Genomic DNA, 16,639 nt, shown 5'->3' on the forward strand with positions numbered 1-16,639 from the left:
TCACCCCACCGACACCTCGCACTCCTACCTTCTACCTACTTCCTAAAATTCACAAACCCAAACATCCTGGCCGTCCCATTGTAGCTGTTTACCAAGCCCCCACAGAACGTATCTCTGCCTACGTAGATCAACACCTTCAACCCATTACATGCAGTCTCCCATCCTTCATCAAAGACACCAACCACTTTCTCGAACGCCTGGAATCCGTACCCAGTCTGTTACCCCCAGAAACCATCCTTGTAACCATTGATGCCACTTCCCTATACACAAATATCCCACACGTCCAGGGCCTCGCTGCAATGGAGCACTTCCTTTCACGCCGATCACCTGCCACCCTACCTAAAACCTCTTTCCTCGTCACCTTAGCCAGCTTCATCCTGACCCACAACTTCTTCACCTTTGAAGGCCAGACATACCAAAAATTAAAGGGAACAGCGATGGGTACCAGGATGGCCCCTCGTACGCCAACCTATTTATGGGTCGCTTAGAGGAAGCCTTCTTGGTTACCCAAGCCTGCCAACCCAAAGTTTGGTACAGATTTATTGATTACATCTTCATGATCTGGACTCACAGTGAAGAACAACTCCAGAATTTCCTCTCTAACCTCAACTCCTTTGGTTCCATCAGATTCACCTGGTCCTACTCCAAATCCCATGCCACTTTCCTTGACGTTGACCTTCATCTGTCCAAAGGCCAGCTTCACACATCCGTCCACATGAAACCCACCAACAAGCAACAGTACCTCCATTATGACAGCTGCCACCCATTCCATATCAAACGGTCCCTTCCCTACAGCCTAGGCCTTCGTGGCAAACGAATCTGCTCCAGTCCTGAATCCCTGGACAATTACACCAACAACCTGAAAACAGCTTTCGCATCTCGCAACTACCCTCCCGACCTGGTACAGAAGCAGATAATCAGAGCCACTTCTTCATCCCCTCACACCCAGAACCTCTCACAGGAAAACCCCAAAAGTGCCCCACTTGTGACAGGATACTTCCTGGGACTGGATCAGACTCTGAATGTGGCTCTCCAGCAGGGATACGACTTCCTAAAATCCTGCCCCGAAATGAGATCCATCCTTCATGAAATCCTCCCCACTCCACCAAGAGTGTCTTTCTGCCGTCCACCTAAACTTCGTAACCTCTTGGTTCATCCCTATGAAATCCCCAAACCGCCTTCCCTACCCTCTGGCTCCTACCCTTGCAACCGCCCCCGGTGTAAAACCTGTCCTATGCACCCTCCCACCACCACCTACTCCAATCCTGTAACCCGGAAGGTGTACACGATCAAAGGCACAGCCACCCACGTGATTTACCAACTGACCTGCCTACACCGTGACGCTTTCTATGTGGGAATGACCAGCAACAAACTGTCCATTCGCATAAATGGACACAGGCAGACAGTGTTTGTTGGTAATGAGGATCACCCTGTGGCTACACATGCCTTGGTGCACAGCCAGCACATCTTGGCACAGTGTTACACCGTCCGAGTTATCTGGATACTTCCCACCAACACCAACCTATCCGAACTCCGGAGATGGGAACTGGCCCTTCAATATATCCTCTCTTCTCGTTATCCACCAGGCCTCAATCTCCGCTAATTTCAAGTTGCCGCCACTCATACCTCACCTGTCATTCAACGTCATCTTTGCCTCCACACTTCCGCCTCGACTTACATCTCTGCCCATACTCTTTGCCTTTAAATATGTCTGCTTGTGTCTGTATATGTATGGATGGATATGTGTATGTGTGTGTGTGCGCGAGTATATACCTATCCTTTTTTCCCCCTAAGGTAAGTCTTTCCGCTCCTGGGATGGGAATGACTCCTTACCCTATCCCTTAAAACCCACATCCTTTCATCTTTCCTTTTCCTTCCCTCTTTCCTGACGAAGCAGCCGCAGGTTGTGAAAGCTTGAAATTCTGTGTGTGTGTTTGTGTGTTTTATTTATTGTGCCTATCTACTGGCGCTTTCCCGCTTGGTAAGTCTTGTAATATTTGTTTTTGATATATAACTACTACTACACTTAGCTTCCTCTTTTTTACTTGTCTTGCCTGAGTGTTTCTGAACTCCTTGAGTTGTCTGCACACTTTTGTCCATAGTCTCCAGAACAGTTTAGCTACTGGAGGCATCTAGACTAAAGACAGAGACTTACAACATTTCTTGAACCTCTTGTCTCACTTCACAGGTTGGACACAGTCCACTCCTCTGCCTCTTCCTGCCTTTATGGCTGACAATTGCAGCTCCCTAGCTTTATGGTTGATAACTGTAGCTTTCAACTGTTCTAATTCTGTCTGTAGTACTCCTAAATCACCTATAAATTTTAAGATCAGGGCTCTTTCTCTGTAAATTATAGGCACAATTGCTACAGCACCAATGATAACACTATCACTTGTCACATCTCCATTCTTCAAACTGTTGACAATTTCTCACTACTCTGTTGCATTTTCTACTCTTGTCCACTGTAACAATATTTTTTCAAAATTTAGACTAAAAAACTACGAAGAAGATGTCTATAATGCAAATTCTCATGTGCACTAATACTCAGACAGGACAGAGGTAAATGAAACAAATCTTTGAAAGAGAAAGATGCTCCGCTGGTCAAAACTTCAAGGAAAAAGATGAATTGAAGTTTTAACAGCTTTTAAATCAGCTTTGTTTCCCTGGATCATGTAATATTTTCTTTAACATCAATTCTGTATAATACATTATATGTCCTTAATGTTCTGTAGAAACTGTAATTCGTTCAATCTGAGTATGCCTGAAGGCCGTAATCTTGCCAGGTAAAATAAATGCATAAATAAATAAATAAATAAATAATATCATGCCCTGGTGTTTCAAAGAAGGTAACTTGTTCTCAGGAAAAAATTGTCAAGGACATTAATTTTAATGTTAATTAAATAGAGCACAATATTGTACGCTAAGAAGACTGAAACTTGAGGAAAATAATTTTCAGTGATGGATCAACATTTTGTACAACAAAAATTGTGGCATTTCTTGTGTTTACACCTCAACAAGAATTGTTCGCCCCTTTTTTGTATATCCAGTGAGAAGACTATTATGTCTGCACCAGTAGATGAGTTATAGTTTGAAAAAAAAAAGATTGACCTTTTAATTAGCTGCAAGTGACCAAACTTAAGCCTCACAGAGTGTGCATGAGTTGAGTTAATGCCATCTGCAACATTCTCATCATAAACCTAATCTGGAACTGTGTATATGGATAGGGGAGATTACTGATAACAGTGTCACTACATGAATCAAGAATTGCAATAAGATGTGAGATATGTGTCTATATCTCTCATATTCCAATTTTATGTCAATTTGTTGCATAACATATGCAAAACATAGACTGCTTCTCACCATAAAGAGGAGGTATTGAGTGGTACATAGGCTCAATGAAATTGACTGCTAAAATGTTAAAGCTTTCAGAAAAAAAGTCTTTCTTCTGCAGTAGAAAACACACACCAACACCAACACACACACACACACACACACACACACACACACACACACACACACAAGCAAAACTCACATACACATGGTCACAGTCTCTGGGCCCTTTTTACTCTCCTCACTCATTGTTTCAATTGTGTCTGTAGTTATTGGGCAGCTCTGTCTTTCAGAAACATGGGGTGTAGTGATAATCTATCATCTTGCCCTAAAATGAGAGACATCCTACCCAAGATTCTTCCCACTCCCCTAAATGGTGTTCTGTTGCCCACCCAACTCCCACAACATCTTAGTCCATCCCTACGCCACTCCCAATCCCAGCCCCTTGCCACAGGGGTCATATCCCTGTAGAGGAGCCAAGTACAAGTCAGCCTAATCCACCCACCAAATATTTCCTATTCCAATCCTATCACAGGCTTGTTCTACTCTATTTGAGGCCAGACCTCCTGTGCAAGAAGGTCATATACCAGCTCTGCTGCAATCTCTGCACATCTTTTTATGTTGGCATGACTACCAACAAGTTGTCCATCAGGATGAATGGCCACTGCCAAATTGTAGCCAAGAGCAAAGTGCACCAGCCCATAGCACAACATGCAGCTGAACAAAACATGTTTTACTTCAATGGCTGCTTCACAACCCAGGCCATTTGGATCCTCCCCTCCACCACTAGCTTTTCTTAACTGCACAGGTGGGAGTTATTCTTACAATGCATTATCTGTTCCTGAAATTACCCCAGCTTCAAATTATGATAAACTACTGTCCCAAACCCTCTTCCCAATAGTTCGCATCCCATCTGTCTTATCATTTCCTGCTAGGAAACGCTCCCTCACTGTCATTGTGGTACCTGTCTTTTGCAAATGCACCTGCCAGTCTTTTCCCATCTCTGCCCCTCTGCTTTCTGCTCTACCCCCCCCCCCCCCCTCCCCTCCCCATCCTGCCCTCCCACAGCTGCCCAACACTGTGCTTGGCAACTTTGTCCTGCCACTGTCTTGTCCCTGCACACTCTGCCAGATAGTGCTCTTCTCTGCCCCCTGCCCATACTCTGCTCTGCTATCTTTTCTCCTTCCTTGTCTCATTCTAGATTGCTGCTTTCATTCAGTCCAATAGCTGCTGTCTGATGAGAGTGGCCAGAGATAGCTGCCGTGTGTGTGAGTTGTGCCTGCTTGTATGAATATGAGTAAATGTGTTTTCCATTCTTTTCTGGAGAAGACTGTAACCAAAAGCTCAATGTGTAACAGTTTTATTGTTGTGCCTGTTGGGAACTCAGCATGTCCTCTTTACAGTGAGTTGCAGTCTATTGTTTTCATAATTGTTGAAAATATAAATCTCACTTTTTCTCAACATATCATAAAATATTAGCAGTCTTGATGTAATATTGATTTAAAGGATTGAAATACTTTGCATCTCATATTACAGTATGAACATACCTGCACATAATCTTCTACTGAGAAAAAGTATCGAAGAAACATGTTTTCTGTTGAACCAATATAATTTTTATTCAGATATATGTCAGCAATTGTGTCCACTCCATTAAAAAGTAGAGTAATGTTCCTTTTATTCTTGATGTCAGAACTGACTGAAATCAGAAATTTTTACATATTAGTGAAGTTATATAGAACACATACAAAATGGATTAAAAAAAATAGTTTTTCTGACTGGAATGTTCTCATTGATCACATTATCTTAAGAACAAAATGCCCTCCCCCCCCCCCCCCCCTCTCTCTCTCTCTCTCTCTGAGTGTGTGTGTATCTGTGTGTGTGTGTGTGTGTGTGTGTGTGTGTGTGTGTGTGTGTTTTACTGTGCAGGGTGGGACATGTCCAAAAAGGAGAATCAGTGATGTGCACAGAATGTAATAGATATTATAAAAAGGTTTTACAATCTTTATCTCTACACTGTGTTAGCAATGTGCTATCACTATGCTGCTTAATACAGTCTTATGACATCTAACTAGAACCTAGAAAATTAGAAAAAGATGTACTCTTGATTTCTGACCATCAGGAGACACTTTATTTGTATGTAGTATAGGATCAGTGAAATGGACAGCTAAAACGCTTTATGTTTAAAATTGTCTAGCACTTCACAATACTTCCAATGTAGTAAGTTGCAAATACACTTCTTAGCAAATGCATGACTGATGTTACCAATAGGTCAGTGATTCAGCCTAGTACCTTTGAGGTTGTCAGCAAATCTTTTTGGGTATGACTCCTTTCAAGCCTTTGGATTTTCAGTCTCGGATTCCATACGGTTGGTATCTGCTGAAGTCCCCTATCAATCACTGGACACTCTGTGCTTAATCTCCAAACTTGAACTTGATCTTTCTGAATCTTATCACCAGTTACCCTTGGATAAGAAGTCTAAATGTATCATAGTTCTTAATACTAATTTCAGCCTGTAATAATGAAATGGTTGATGTTTGAGGTGAAAAGTGCCCCCACAGTTATTCAATGATATCTGGAACAGGTCATGTCCACTTTTACACACTGTTTCACCTACCTGATTGACACTGTCATAACTGAACATACAATGAGCAACCACCTGCATAGTCTCAGGGCCATTTCTCAAAAACTTCAGGCCATGGATCTGTGTTGTAGTATGCAGAAGTCCAAATTTTTCCAACCATATTTTGAGTATCCGGACCATACTGCAGGGCATCCAAATCCCATTATGTCTGGTCAGGCCCATCAGGAACCTGCCGCATCCCTTGTCACTGGAAGAACTGCGGGCTTTGTCGGGTAAAATTGCCTACCACCAGTTCATTCCCAGGACATCCCTCACTGCACACCACCCCACCTCCTTCTCCACAAGGGTGCTTCATTTGTCTGGCTTTCAGTGTGTGACCATGTCTTCACTGCACTGAAGGACCACCTCAGGTCGGCATTTTGTCTAGCTACTTTTGATCTCAACAAACCATTGGTTTCGGCTATGGATGCCTCACAGAGTGGCAGGGTGGCAGTCCTCACCCACCAGAATGCAGATGGCTTGCAGCAGCCACTGCTGTTTTCATCAAAACCTCTCAGTTCAGCACAGGTCCACTACTCTCACATTGAGAAGGAGGCTCTGGCCATTGTGTATGTGGTCATCAAATTCCACTTTTTCTTGTAAGGCACAGTATTCCATTTTCTTGCTGACCACAAGCCATTAGTTTTGTTATTTAGTCCAACCAACCAGATCCCCAATAAGGTGACCCACAGTTTGGCCTTGTCCCTTTCCTAATATCACTGTGGCATCCATTTTCACTTCCACTGGGCACCATTCCAGTGTGATTGTATTATCCTGGCTGCCTGTTAGCCTGGACACAAGTTTGATTGAGAGGAGCACAGGTGTTTTCATTTGGATATCACCTCCTGCCAAACGGGAGATGTGTTTCCAATCACTAATACCTGGACACACCAAGGCCACGTTGTCTGACACTGTTGTCTGACACCATCCTCAAGTAGGTCATCCACCCTGTCCATCAGGGGTGGTCATCTTGTTCCAGGTCTTGTTTCCAATCTGCTTCACAACTAAGTTGTCTTGTACCATCATCTCTGAGTCTCAGAAAGGGTCTTCTTCCTCTCCATGGACAGCACATCTCACAGGGTGGCTATTCCTGGGAGTTTGTGACAGGAGTTCTTATAGCTGTTATATGAAGGTCACTGGGGTGTTTCCTGCACCAAAACCTTGGCTTGCAGATATGTGTACTGGTGCAGCATTGACCAGGAGCTTGAGAATTTGGTTGCTGCATGTCCCCAGTGTGCTAGTCAATGAGCAGCTCCCAGGGCTTTGTTCTCCCCATGGCCTCCAGCTGCCCAGCTCTAGGAAAGCATCCATGTGTATTTTGTGGGTCAGTTTCTGAATGCATTTTGGGTGATTGTCATTGACATGTTTTTGCATTGTCCATATGTGGTTCAGAGCTCCTTGGCCACTACCGAAATCAGTGTACTTTTGAAAATGTTTTCTGTAGAATGTCCCCCTTGTTTTTGACAAAAAAAACCTCAGTTCATAACAGCAATGTCTCCCTTGTTTTTGACAAAAAACCTCAGTTCATAACAGCAAGTGGCAAACACTGTGAAAAAAGAACTCATGGATAACTGAAGGCACCAGGATCACTAGTATTAGAAAGAGGAAACTGCATGTGCAAGCAAAGCATAACCATGATGCATAGTTTGTCAGCTATGTAAACAAATATGAAAGAATATTTGGTAGAGTAGTTAAACAGGCAAAACAAATGGCATACAGTGAAAACATATCAAATGCCACAAATAAATCAAAAGCTTTATGGCAAATTGTCAGGAGTGAAATAGGTGCAGAGAAAAACAAAAAGTTTGAATCATAAATTAGATATAGATGGGGAAATGATTACAAACTCTAGACATATTTGTGAAGAATTCAATAGGTATTTCATAAATTCTAACAAAATTGACAAACTCCCTCCTCCACATATATATAATGCAATATAATGTAGCACAGATCAGTAGAATTCAAATTCACTCATGTATCCTGCTATGAGATGGGTAACTTTATAAAATCCTTAAAAAATCTCAACTCAGTTGGTCGGGATCAAGTCCCAACAAAAATAATAAAGGCAGGATGTGATAATATTGAACCCCAACTCTGTCACATAATAAATCAATCGAATGATGAGGGCTGCTTTCCAGATAGGCTGAAGTATGCAGAAGTTCGACCTATCCACAAAAAGGGCAGACAATAGAAGATACATAATTTTTGCCCAGTATCAGTACTACCAATTATTTCTAAAATATTTGAGTGAGTAGTATGTAACCAACTAGAAAAAATATGACAAAAAACATAACTTTATTCTTAATAATCAGTATCAATTTAGGAAGCACCAAAGCACTGTGCATGCTATTAATGAGTTAATCACTAAAATAAGCAAATGCCTCTATAACAGGAAGAGTGTATCTGGTATCTTCTGTGACCTCAGTAAGGCATTTGATATGGTAAACTACAAACAACTGCTCCACAAATTAGCATCTCATGGCTTCCATGAAAAGTCTTTAAATTCTTTCATATTGTATCTCAAAACTAGGAGACAGAGGGTAGTTGTACAACATAAGGGTGAGAAAGCTTGTCTAGTTGGAGGGAAATACAAGCAGGTGTACCCATACTAGGCCCATTACTATTTCTGTATTATATAAATGACATGTCATGTAAGGTAACTTCAGATAGGATTCTGTATGACTCAACAGCAGTAGTCTGCTGTAAAAACACTGAAGAATTAGCACAGAAAACAAAACAGACTCTTCAAGAGTTAGAAAACTGGATAAATAATAATGCTATGAAACTACATGAAACACAAACTGTACACTTCAGGAAGGCAGAGAACTGGTAACTGCAGAATCTGTCAAATTTCTGGGAGTGACCATAAACAAAAACTTCTCATGGACTGATCATGTGGATTGCTTTCTGAAGCAGTTAAATAGTTTTGTTTAAGCAATGAGGATTCTGAATAAAGTAACTGACTTAGCTGGTAGGAAAACTGTGTGTCATGCATATTTTATATCAGTTGTTAGATATGTCATAATTTTTTGGGGAGCTGAAAAAGGAAGCCTCCTCAGAGTGTTCAAGCTACAGAAAAAAATTATCAGAGCTATGACTGGAACAAACAATAGACGGTCATGCAAACCTTTATTTGCAAGCCTTGACTTACTGATAATTCATTCCATGTTTATATATGAAACACTTCTCTTTGAGTTAAAAAAACCCGCATCTTTTTGAGGGAAATTCATTTACACATACTTATGAAACAAGGCACAAACAAGATTACATGTTACCCTGCCATAGACTAACATTATTTGAAAATACTCCATGTCCCATGACTTTGAAGCTTAGCAATAAAATGAGTTCAAAGCTGGACTGCAAGCCAGAATCCTCCTGTGTAAACACTGAAAAATATTTAAAAAGCAAATGCTACTACAGTGTAGATGATTTCATAAACGAAGACAAGTAAGAGATATTACATCTGTTTTGTTTTCCCATTTTTTCTACATTATGTTCTATGTATATGCTTATGTTCCCTTTCAATGGAGCTATATGTTCTTTTTATATGTGTCCATACTTATAAACTATGTATAATGTGAACTATGCATCTAAATATCTAGATGTAAACATATATACAACTTTTATGAAAGTATGTGGTTTTTGAAGTATGTCAATATTTATAAACTACAGAAACAAACATGAAAAATACTTTGAAAGAATGATTTCAAACCACTGTGGAAATTTTAAGAAAAAAGGAAGAAATCTAACATGTAATTATCTTTTTATGTTGTAATGTGTGTCTGGGAGCAACCATATGCGTTATTTTAATGTATCTTGTTCTAGGTATACTTAGGTAGGCATATAATTATTCACTGACGAATCACCAATGTTTCAATCAAATGATTGTATACAACATGTCATGTGATGATAAAGATTCTATTGTATTCTATTTCTGTTCCAGATGTTTTGTGATTTGTTTGTGGGGTCAGGCAGTCACCACATCTGGTCCCCTTCATTTCATCCCCACTCAATTAGAGAGGTGAAATGCATGTTTTGCACCTTTAAGATGTGGATGAAAAAATATCTGTAGAACCTTCTCACAAAAGAGATGTTTCAGTTTTTTTGACAGCCTACCAAATGACTTCTATGGATTCCTGTAGCCTTACAAGCTTCTCCACAGATGCCAGCCACAGATGCTGCTCAACATCCTTTATTTGTGATCTCACCCACCATTGTGTTCCACTGTATTGAGTTTGCATCAGGCACAGGAATCTGGGTGCATGGATTTGGTTGGCACCTCCACTGGTTGACAGTAATCATCGCACATCAGAATATCTGCTGAGTCTACAACCAGAAAACTCAAGACTGGGAGGCTCAGCGCCATCAAAATCATCTCCAAGTCCTGGTGGGCACCCCCTCCCCTCCCCCTCACCTAGGCAGCACCACTGCCTTTTCCGGTGTCCTGGTAACTGGATGCCACCTGTCCATCGGTGTTCCAGACTCCTCTTCCACCAGCGTCTATACCTGCACCTGATGAGCCTGTGACTACACAGCCTCTGGCTTTGGCTCTGGCACCCCTCAGCAGGAGAACATGCCCGTCACAGGTTCAAGGTCTCCTGTGTGGCCTCAGCCTTTACCTTCATACCACCACTAGACATTGCCAGGGATCTCGGGTTGGACTGCCCATCACCAGTCCTGTTGTCTCATGCTCTGAAGCGGGCCATGGGGGCACTCCTCATATTGGCCACTTTCACCCATATTCTAAGTTCTCCAGTAATTGGGAGTTTCTCTCTCCTATTGCCTCCAAGGCCTCCTTGCACTTGGATGCTGTCTCCACATCACGGCCATATCTATCATGTTAAATCCTAAATGTGTTCGTAATTGTTGTAACAAACAGTAATATTGGAAAGTTTGTATAGATCATGTTAAGAGTGAAACAGTAAAACAGACTGCAAAATTCAAGGATATCTGCACAAATATCTCCTTTGTATACGTTTCTGCAGTATAAATAAACACAGACACAAGCAGACATTTCAATATAATTAATAATCATCACATTAATTCATGTTTTCTCACCTCATCTTCTCATAATACTGAATTGTACCATATCATTTTGCATCTATTTACAAAAATGATGAAGAAGATCAATAAAACAATACAATAAAATTGTAGCAACTTGCCTACAACAAATAATCGCATAGCCTTCTGGTAAATGAGTTAACGAAAAAATATTTATTCGTGAAAACTCACAATTAGAAGAAACTAGAAAAAAACAACAACAACAGAGAAGTAACAAAAACTAGGAGATCCTATAGTCTTACGGCAAAGATAAAAAACAACACATGACCAAAAAGAAAACTCACGTGCACTTTTGATCTCACTTTGCACCAGACATGGAAAATATCACTGCCACAGAATATACAAACAGAATATTATGGGGAATGTCGGCTTGCATTCATATGATAATGTCCCATTGTGTATGTTTCAGTCTCTGGTCAATACATACATTATTAAAAAATTACAAGTGATTAGTTCCATATTAGAAATATGAAAATCTAGAGAACCCAGTGTCTTAACTGAAAATAAATTACGTGAGTTATGAGAAGCCTTGGAAAGAAGACTGAGAAAATCATTGCTTTGCTTAGCACTTGAGAATAGTTTGTCTGTTTTTTGCTCGTGTCTGCTCGCAGAGCTGTGCACAGATGCAAACTGAAACCATATAAAATAATGGTAATGTACTGACTGACTATCTTAGGTGCTGTTGCTCACTATTGTTATTGCAAATGGCTGTTACAATCTGTGCATTATGGAAGGGTTAATCCCGAAATGCTCTTCTCTTCTGATGGAGCAAGGCTACATTTGTCTGCTTATGTAAATTTACAGAACAGTTGATGATGGAGTTCTGAAAATCCTCATCAGTTACATCAACAGCCTCTGCGTGATGTCAAAACAGGAGTGTTGAGTGTAAGATGAGTAACTGGACTAATTTTTCTCCTTGAAACAATAACTTCTTACTGCTTTCTTTTTTTAGAGCACTACCACGTAACAAAAAGATATACAGTTATTTCATGCAGGACAATGCGAGACAACACACTGTCAATGACGTCTAACATGAATAAGAAGTGCTTTTGATGACAGGCTACTTGACTGGCCTCCTTGTTCTCCACATCTAAATCCATGTGATTTTTATCCTTGGGGAATTTTAAAAAACAAGGTAGATGCAAGCAATCCCTGTACACTTGAAGGGAGAGAAGACGGGGTTCTGTTAGTCATTTCCCAAATTATATGTGAAACACCCTGTATGAATAAAGTATGATATGCATCACAATGGACCATAAATTATGATGATGATAAAACAACAGTTACATTAAATAAATGCTGTTTACCTTTTGTTGTTAGCTTAATATCTACTTGGTTTGATTGGCCATTTTCCAAATAAACAATTACCTGCTCCTATAACAACAGAGGAATATTTACAATAATAATTTACTACTTGCAAAACAGGTTTATAATCTACACTGATTCTTACCATGTAGCTAACAGATAATTTCTTCTTCATTTTCTTTTTTGTGATAGCATTTACCCTGTCTAGAATGGACTCTGTTGTACTCAAGCTTTGGCAGTTTCATTTAACTTTGCAACTGGATGCCATCCCTGTCACTGCAGTCATCAATCACCTGAGTGAGGTCGGTCATATCCACCACCTGTCTGTGAACTGTGTAAATTTTGGACAGCATGTGACTGCCATGTCTAAGCTGCAGTATTTTGTTTTTCTAGTAGCTGTTTGAACTGTAAATATACTTATTTTTCAAATCTGTCTTTTGGATGAATTTACCTAGGATCTTTCTTTCTTTTGCAGGTGTCTTGTCCCACAGTTTCACAAGGTTGACATGGTTAGGATGGATTTGGCAATGTTAATTTTTAAGGGGTGGCTAGATGCCCTTACATCTGTCACCCCGTTCCTGGGGCAGAGTTAGTGGACCCTAGCTGTCTGTGTCTAGTGTAATCCATAGAATAGTGTGAACAGGTTCAGATGTTTGCGAGTAGTGTACTTGAGGTGGAATGTGGGGACCAGCCCAGAATTCACCTAGATGGATGTGGAAAACTGCCTGAAAACAACATCCAGGTTGGCCGGCACACCGGCTGACATCAGTAACCCTCTGGGTGGATTTGTCTAGGGCATGCGTGCCTACCTGAGTCCAGGAAGCAGCGCATTAGTGCCCTCAGCTAACCAGGCAGATTATAAATTTATCTAGGATACACACTGAAAATCACTAGGATGGTAGGAAAGTGCTTTGGTGAAACTGGATGGTTCTGGCAGTTAGTTGTGCAAGTAGTGTCTTACCAGAAGTTTTCAGATGTAGGCCATGCTCCCTATGTATGCTGTGACTGGGGGGGGGGGGGGGGGGGGGGGGTGATAGTAACAACCATCTTTGAACATCCCTCTCTTCTGATAGGTCATCATCCCATTTTCCTGACAGATTATCATTACTTGAGACAAAGAAACTTACACAGGACAAAGTAGAGAGGAGATCTGCATCAAACCAGTCTTTGGACTGAAGACCACAACAACAACATTATTGACTCATGGGGTAGCATCATGGAACAAAAGAATTAACGACAATTAGACCAGCAGATAACACTGTAAGGGTCTTAACATAAATGGGGTCTGCTACAAATAGCAGAGTAATCGCAATATGATGGCTATGGTTTGAACTGCACATTACACAATCTGTAATGTTCAATTAACATGACTGCACAAGTTCAGCAGTCAACAGTTGGGGCATTGTTTTTTGGGTAAGCTCATTCACCACAGCAGCGTCGTACCACATGAGATAGGAAAAATTGGGTTTTAAATGTCCTGTGACCAAAAACTGCGTAACAGGCAAAGTGGCATTGGATTTAACTGTTCTGGAGTCAAAAACTGTATAAAAAGCAAAATAACCTAGGTTTTTAATTGGAATGAAACATATTCAGTATGCTGTCCACCATTTTCAGCCACAAGATAAAATCTAGAAACAGCATGTTCCACAATAGATCGAAGTGTCTTTGGGAACATGTTCAGAATGCATTGTGCAATGCTTGCCTTCAGTTCAGCTATGTTCGTAACTGTAGCACTGAACACGACATCTAGCAGATAACCCCACAGCCAGAATTCACATGGATGTATATAAAGTGATCTGGATGGCCAGGCTGTAGGGAAATGATGGTTGATAATTTTATCATTTCCAAAATGCCTTTGCAGTAGCTGCTTCATTGGCTGTGAAATGTGCGGAGGATTGCTGTCTTGCATAAAAATGATCCTACCCCCACATACATGCTGTTGACATGTTCTTAGAGATGGAAATGGACTTTGCCTTCCCACAGAATGTTTCAGGGCCATTCATTGTCCACTTCCATGGGAGCATGAAACTCCAGAGTGAATGTTTGTCTTCCTGAGAGGTCAGTGGGAAGCAACTCCTGAACATGGGTGATTTTGTATGGATAGCAAAGCAGGATGTTTTGTGAGCTTTTATGCACCATGCTCACAACTTGTCCAATGTATGGGGAATTCCATATGGACAGCATGTTTGCACAGCACCACTCAACCCCTCCTGCAGTGTTGTACTCACACCTTTGATGAATGTCAAATCAACTACTTTCCTTCCTCTGCCACCTTGCTCTTCAAAAGAACCTGTCTTTTTGAATTTTGTAATCATTTCCTCCAGATCCTTTTTATCCCCTTGAACATCCAACACTCAGTCACCATTCTTGTAAAATAACTTTACCAGCAGAACATTACCTTTCATGGAGACAGTCATGTAGGACATCTTGGGTGTAAACTGAGGAACAGAAGTGTGCTGTGCATCTGTTAGTATGCACACACTGACAATTCTGGCCAAATTTTTGTTAAATTTGTTTTGTTCCAGTATGTCCACCTATGCATCAATAATATGCTGTTGAAATTTGACATCATTCTGAGAAGTTGTTTTCTGTCTACAGAGTTTTTTGAAACTGGAGTTTTAATTAATACAATGTAGGCTTTCACAGCTGATATTATCATCACTTAAAACTTCTGAGCTGCAGGACGTGGTCAATGTACAAAAATTTCCCCTGACATTTTGTCTGAGGTAAAGGGGCGAACTGCAAAGAGAACTTGAGGAAGTGCTGATTATATAGGCAGTGCAGATGGCACCACTGTCCATCAGGTGGCATAGGCTATGAGACTGTATCTGGTAATGCCAAAATTCTTAATTAAAAGTAATTGATCATCATGCTTCCAGTGCAACACTGACATCCAAATTTTATACAGTTAAACAGCTTCCTCTTTCTTGTTAAAATTATTAAGATGTTTATCAATCTGGATAGCCTCTCTATATATGTGCACATAATAATGTGTGGTTTTAGATATGATGCTCATCTTGGTGAATTTTATTTCATGATGATCTTACTGATAAACATGTTCTGCTACAGCCAATTTATCTGTGGGACCCAGGCAGTAGTTCCTCTTATGTTCAACAAGATGGGTGTTAACATTTCTCTTTGTGGTACTGATATAAAACTGTCCACAACTACAAGGAATTTTATATACCCCCAGTGTAGCACTTTTCTTTGTGGTCCAACAGTGACTTTTGTGAACAAATTGACGGGGTGGCTATGGGCAGTCCTCTTAGTCCTGCCATGGCTAACTTGTTTATGGAGGTTTTTGAACAAAGGGCATTGCACAATGATAGTAAGAGACCAGCAGGAGGGTATTGCTATGTCGATGACACTTTCGTAGTATGGACACATGGAGAAGAGCAGTTGAATGTTTTCCTGACACAACTTAACAACATTAATCTGAAAATCCAATTTACTATGGAGACAGAGAGTAAGGGGCACCTGAATTTTCTGGATATGTCTGTGATTAAGTGATGGGATGGAATGTTGTTCCATAAGGTGTATAGAAAGGCCACACATAATGATTGTTATGTGCGTAAAGATTAAAACCACCACCCTAGACACATGTATTAAAAACCTTGGTAGACAGGGTATACAAAATTTGTGAACCTGTTTTTAAAAGATGAGATTGAAAATCAACAGTTGACTTTCTTGAAGAATGGCTATTCTAGAAAGGAGATAGATTGAGCACTTTGTTCAAGGCAGAGAATCAGGAGCAACGACAAACAGTAGCTACCCACTGGCAAGGTTTTTATTCCATTCATTAGTAAGGTCACTGATTGCACTGGGAAAGTGTTAATCAAGTATGGGTTGGAAACTATTTTCAGACCCCACCAGGAAAATAAGAGAATATTTAAGATCAGCAAAAGATGCATGACATTCTTTGGCTACACTGGGTGTATATAAAATTCCTTGAAGTTGTGGACAGGTTTATATCAGTACAACAAAAAGAAATGTTAACACCTGTCTTGTTGAACATAAGAAGAATTGCTGCCTGGGTCACATGGATAAACTGGTCATAGCAGAATATGTTTATCAGGAAGGTAATCATGAAATAAAATTCAGCAAGATGAGTGTCATATCTAAAACTGCACATTATTATGCTTGCATGTATAGAGAGGCTATTGAGATTGATAAATACCATAATAATTTTAACAAGAAAGAGGAAGGTGTTAAACTGGATAAAATTCGGATGTCAGTGTTGCACTGGAAGCATGATGATCGCTTACTTTCAATTGAGAATGTTGGCATTACAAGAGACTCTCTCATAGCTGACACCACCTAATG

The 16,639-nt window shown here is 40.5% G+C and overlaps 1 protein-coding gene across 1 annotated transcript in view; it reads right to left on the reverse strand.

Moving 5' to 3' along the window:
• Positions 1-16,639, reverse strand: part of LOC126267487 (beta-mannosidase-like) — a 309,954-nt gene that overhangs the window by 248,820 nt on the left and 44,495 nt on the right. Inside the window, exon 3 of the mRNA XM_049972771.1 lies at positions 4,878-5,026. Coding sequence (XP_049828728.1) covers positions 4,878-5,026 — 149 coding nt within the window. The remainder of the gene's footprint in view (positions 1-4,877; positions 5,027-16,639) is intronic.

This window comes from Schistocerca gregaria, chromosome 4, assembly GCF_023897955.1.
Source record: "Schistocerca gregaria isolate iqSchGreg1 chromosome 4, iqSchGreg1.2, whole genome shotgun sequence".
Lineage (NCBI taxonomy): Eukaryota > Metazoa > Arthropoda > Insecta > Orthoptera > Acrididae > Schistocerca > Schistocerca gregaria.